General features: G+C 36.0%; 1 protein-coding gene across 1 annotated transcript; it reads right to left on the minus strand.

Moving 5' to 3' along the window:
• Window positions 1-1,633: 1,633 nt before the first annotated feature.
• Window positions 1,634-5,319, minus strand: LOC126678410 (uncharacterized). The gene is made up of 5 exons (XM_050373308.1): window positions 4,641-5,319; window positions 4,331-4,448; window positions 4,181-4,244; window positions 3,451-3,933; window positions 1,634-1,753 (listed from the first exon to the last, which is right to left on the minus strand). Exons 1-5 carry the CDS (start codon window positions 5,317-5,319, stop codon window positions 1,634-1,636), a joined length of 1,464 nt encoding a protein of 487 aa, XP_050229265.1.
• Between the last annotated feature and the right edge of the window lie 422 nt (window positions 5,320-5,741).

Raw genomic sequence — 5,741 nt, forward strand, 5'->3', positions numbered from 1 at the left:
CTTTTCATATATTTATGTTATTCTTAAAATAACGCAGTACTGAAAGTAATCGTTTTCAAAACATACATACATGTACTTTTTCAAACATATTATTAAACATATAAGTATTCATATAGTCGCCCGTATATAAAAATACGCGACTTTATGAATATTAACGAGTAATTAAAATGTACTCACAGTGACTGCTATCCAATCTACCGCAATGCTACCAATCTATCACACAGGTTTTATGCATTGTCCGATCTTGTAGCTATTCCAGCTTGTCGGCCTGGTAGCTCGTCGGTACGCCCATTACTTATCCAAATTACCTGTACGTTTAATTCATAAACGTAAACTTTAGGGTTTACTTTCATTTCGATGAAGTTTCAAGGAGTTTTCAGGACAATGCGCAGGTGCTGCCTGCACACTGACACTGTTTAGTAAAACGACGATCTCTCCCAATTGAACCGTTGGATCGACATGAAATTTGACAGACGCGTTCCTAAGAGGCAAATCTATAAACTGACCGTTGGGATTTTGAATCTGGCAAGTTTTAGGTAGTGTGCGAACGCACACAATAGGTGTGCGAACGCACACCCAAATTTTAAGGAGTGTGCGAACGCACACTCAATGTGTGCGAACGCACACTCTTAACAGCCCCCGGAAAGTCGTTTTCCGGGGCTTTTCAGCCATCCCGACGTGCTATACATCCAACTATACAAAACCCGCATCTCGGTTTTCATTAAAATGCTATAATAACTTCAAAAACGTCGAATTCAATCCTAAAACTCAATCTCACTAAAAACAGCAATATATATTCGATTTTTAATCAAATTTCTTGAAGATTTACCTTGAAACGAAGCTTAGGATCGATAGAGGATTCGATTCTCAAGAAATCGCCGCGAAAATCGCTCGAATCGGACGTCGAACGGCGAAACGGTGGCGAAACGACGGTAATCGGCGTTTGAAGCTTCTGGAGATCACCCTTCTGATTCTCCTTCTTCATATTTCAATCCTTATATATTAAGGTTAAATGCTCACTTTGGTCCTTGCTCTTTTTGTTTATTATCCTTTATCCTTTAAACTTTTCTTTCGTACGATTTAGTCCATAACTAAATCGATAAACTCTTAAATTATTACTTATACGTATTATTTATATCCAATAAATAATACGAAGCTCGATATTAATACTTTCCCGTCAAAATCCAATATTTCCATTTCCGACACAAAGTGGCTAAATTACCACTATGGTCCCTGTACTCTATTTTGGGCTTTTCTTGCCATTTTTCCTTTTAATTCCAATTCTAATTTTAGAATTGAAATATAACCGAAATTTCCTCATAATTAATTTCCCCCAAACCGACCTACTAAAACTTATTTATCTTAGTTTTATCGGAAATCTTTCTAATTTCGCCATTCTGGCGAATCCAGACTGGACACATGGTCCAATTAGCTAATTAAATATTTTGGGGTATTACACTGATGAAACATAAATCTGAATCTTTTGAAAAGTTCAAAATCTTTAAAAATGAAGTACAAAATCAACTTGGTAAAAATATTAAAACACTAAGATCTAATCGAGGTGGTGAATATTTCAGTGAAGAATTTTTAGATCAACTAAGAGATTGTGGAATCATTTCTCAATTGACTCCACCTAGAACGCCACGATGGAATGATGTGTCTGAACGGAGAAATCAAACTCTATTGGATATGGTTTGATCAATAATGATTCAAACTGATCTTCCAACCTCATTTTGGGGATATGCTTTAGAAACTGTTGCATTCATTTTGAAAAGAGTTCCATCAAAGGCAATTGAAAAGACACCATATGAGATATGAACTGGAAAAAACTCCTAGCTTGTCATTTCTTAAGATTTGGGGATGTCAAGTTTATGTGAAGCGGCTAATTTCAAATCAATTAGCATCCAAATCTAACAAATGTCTTTTTGTTGGATATCCTAAAGAAACTGGAGGATATTACTTCTACAATGCTTATGAGAACAAAGTGTTTGTTTCTCGAATGAATCGAAACTGAAGTATCAAATCGTTTGATTTCCAAATAAGGGGTACTAAACTGTGAAGTACGACAAACGTAAAGGGCTTAGAGTAATTTTCTCTCTAAATTATCTTCAATTAGAAAGGAATGTTAAACATGTAAACTATTTCTATAATGAACTCTGAATTATATAGAAGATTATTAAAAGGAAAAAGGAGATGCAAAGAAGGCTAGAATTCATAATAGGCCTAATTATTTTAAAAAAAAAATCCACCTTGCAACATTTTTTCATTTGTACCCTTTTTTTAATTTTTCATTTTCAACTGTACCCCAAAATTTAATTTTTTGACAATTTAATTAATTAAAGGATGCAAATATTAAAACCAATTAAATAGAAGGGCTATATTATACTTTTTTCTATTGGTAAATATATAAACAAATCCTTAAACTTTAAAACTATTCAAATTAATCCTAAAAATTAATCGTTTTAAAATTTTTTATTTAAAAAACTTCTGACCCACCATTGTACTCCTTCAAATTACGAATCCGCTATAAAAACCCCATAAATATCTTGTACAAAAAATAAATAATTTTTTTAAAATTTTTTTTCAGAGGAGCTCCTCCTTCACGAGAGGAAGAGCATCAGCTGCTCCTCCTCCATGAAGGAGGGAGGAGCAGCGGGCTCCTTCTTCGGACGGAGAGTCGAAATTTTTTTTTATTTAAAATTATTTATTTTTACGGTTTTGTCTTTAATAAATTATTGATAATTAATATAAATTAAATAATAATTAAAAGTTTAATTTTACGAAGAAGAAGGTAGTTTTGTACCATTAATAACATTAGAGTCTAATTAGAATATAGGTTAAAAAATGAAGGACTATTGTAAACTTTGTTCTAAATGAAAAAAGTTCAATTTAATGCTTTAGGGTACAGTTGAAAACGAAAATTCAAAAAAAGGGTACAAATGAATTTTTTCCTAGGTCGGGGTATAAACAAAAGAATATTATAAGGTGAGGGTTTTTTAAGTAATTAGGCTATCATACTATCATTAGGCATATTGCAGATGAGGATGCCATCGAAAAGATATATTTGTAGTGTTAATTTGTACGTTATTTTAAGGAGTGTAAAAGATAGGAATAGGAGTTGTGATATTTGCAGCGAGATCAAAGCGGCCGACAATTGCATGCATGATCGAAATACGATTTTTAGTGCAAGTAAAGTTTTGTATATTAAAGACGACATTATTATGGTACTAGAAGCAAACTTAATTCTCTTAATGATAGAAAATATATAGTAATGATACTTTGCAAAACAAATGTTTGCCTTTCAACTAATATTAATTTATTATCATGAAATTAGAAAGATTGATGATCCTTACTGCTTATGATTTTATTATATCAATAAAAATTTAAATATGGTACCTTATTTTTTTTTTAGAAATAAGATTGCTTTATAAATCAACCAATAGAGTTTACAAGATCATTAATCGGATAAGGAACTTCACCGGTAAATAAACAATCATGCCCGAAAAACACACCCCATTTGGCGAGGGCATCAGCGACTTGATTACAAACTCTACTAACATACTGAAAGCAAAAAGAACGATCACCAACAAGAACTAAACAATCATCGACTATGGACTGGATTGGATCAATCGCTACTTCTGGATGAAGCAACCTGCTGATAACACTTGTTGAATCCGATTCCACAATTAGAGTTGAAGCAGAAATAGCAGCTGGTAACTGCAAACCACACCGGACTACGAGCGCTTTTGCTGTCTCGACATCTAAAACCCCATGAGCCAATGTTACCCCGCTGCTAACAACTAAACATGCATAGTCTTGAATCACAGCGCTAATAACTGATAGCTTTTTACCGACTTGAACTGAAGCATCAGTATTAAGCTTCAAAACATTTGGAGGGGAGCATGCCAACTCTAAATAGGAGCCTGGTCCTTCCTATCCTTACGCTTAGCACAACTCTGGATCATTCCCTGGATTCAGCTAAAAATCAATGGCGGCGGCGATCTTCCATTCTCAAAAACAATATTATTGTGATCGTTCCATATAATCCAAAGACTAAGAATAAAAGATTGAACTTAATTAGCTTTAAGAGAAGAAAACATCATCTCTAACCAATCAACCAAAGACCCACACTGATAATTATCTACTCTCAAAATCAGCAGAGAAAGTAACCACAACCCACGAACCGCTTCCCAATCTTTAAAGCATGTAACTCAGTTTCCTCGATTAACCCGCATCTAGGACAGCTGACATCCACATGCACTTTTTTCCTTACAAGGTTTACGTTGCATGGCAGAGCTTTATGGCAAACTCGTCACAGAAAATGACGCACTTTTGGAGGTATCGAACAGCTCCAAATCTTCTCCATATGTTACTGCCATCTCCCCCACACGAAGTGCCAGCATTATCCCTATTCAGACTGTTACAAGCGCGATAATAACCCGTCTTGACTGTATAAACACCATTCTTTGTCAACGGCCAATATAATCTGTTCGGAGGTAAACGAATGCTTAGAGGAATTTAAAGGATACTGTCAACTTCTTGAGGAGTGAAAGTTTGCATCAGTTTATATATGTCCCAGGTAGAAGACCATTGATCAATAAAACAATTGACCGTGCAATCATAAGGCAGATTTGGCTAACCTGCAGGCTTCATTAAGTTTGTCGTAGTAATCCAGTTGTCACTTTTAGCATTCGCATATATACCATTTCCAATTCTCCACGCCAAACTCGAAACGAGAATTTTCTTTCCTTCTATAATGCTCTGCCACAAATTGCTAGTTCCCCTTCTCAAAATAACATCACGAAAATCAGATTGAGGGTGATACTTTGCCTTGAGGATCTTTGTGCAAAGAGAGTTAGGGTTCTGAACCAAGCGCCACGCTTGTTTTGCTAACATGCCTTGGTTAAACGCTCTCAAATTCCGAAATCCAAGACCCCCATTCTTCTTTGATTGGCAAATCGAATGCCAACTGACCCAAGGAATTTTCCTCTTATCCTTTGAACCACTCCACCATAATTTTGAAATAATGCCTTGCATATCTGAGCAAAATGAGACCGGGAGAGCCAAACAGCTCATGATATACGTTGGAATAGACTGCGCAATAGACTTAATTAGCACCTCTCGCCATGCACGCGACAGAAACTTTTCTATCCAACCCGAAACACGTTTGTGTAGACGATCTCTGGGGAAAGAAAAAATAGGTTTCTTCGACCGACCAACCATCATGGGCATACCTAGGTATTTTTTAAACTGATCCACTTCCCGGATATTCAGGATTTCCTGCCGGACAGCCAAAGGGGATTTAGAGCTAAAAACCATCTCAGACTTATCAAAATTGACTACTTGGCCTGACGCACACTCGAAATAATCAATAATCCACTTAATAGCCCAACACTCCTGGTGGCTTTAGCGAACAAGACGCTATCGTCAGCAAAAAGGAGATGATTAACTCTCGGGCCACCTCTACATATACGACTACCTGAAATAGAACAACTCCGACTAGCTTGTCAAAGCACTGCCGAAAATCCTTCGAACACAAGCAAGAACAAGTATGGCGATAAATGATCCCCTTGCCGTAACCCCCGTTGGGGCTCAATAAAACCACATGGAACTCCATTAACCATAACCAAGAAAGTAACTGAAGTGACGCAACCCATAATCAACTTGATAAAGTGAGCAGAAATCCCATTTTGGCCATAGATTTCTCAAGAAAATACCACTTCGCTCTGTCGTAAGCCTTA

Source organism: Mercurialis annua, linkage group LG4 (genome assembly GCF_937616625.2).
Source record: "Mercurialis annua linkage group LG4, ddMerAnnu1.2, whole genome shotgun sequence".
Lineage (NCBI taxonomy): Eukaryota > Viridiplantae > Streptophyta > Magnoliopsida > Malpighiales > Euphorbiaceae > Mercurialis > Mercurialis annua.

Bases quoted from the DNA above. Each gene is read 5' to 3' on its own strand.
- LOC126678410 (XM_050373308.1), bottom strand. From the start codon at position 5,319: ATGGTTTTTAGCTCTAAATCCCCTTTGGCTGTCCGGCAGGAAATCCTG. The intron at 4,449-4,640 runs GTTAGCCAAATC...GTGTTTATACAG, and splicing joins AAACTTAATGAAGCCTGCAG to TCAAGACGGGTTATTATCGC. The intron at 4,245-4,330 runs GTGCGTCATTTT...TGTGGATGTCAG, and splicing joins GCTGTTCGATACCTCCAAAA to CTGTCCTAGATGCGGGTTAA.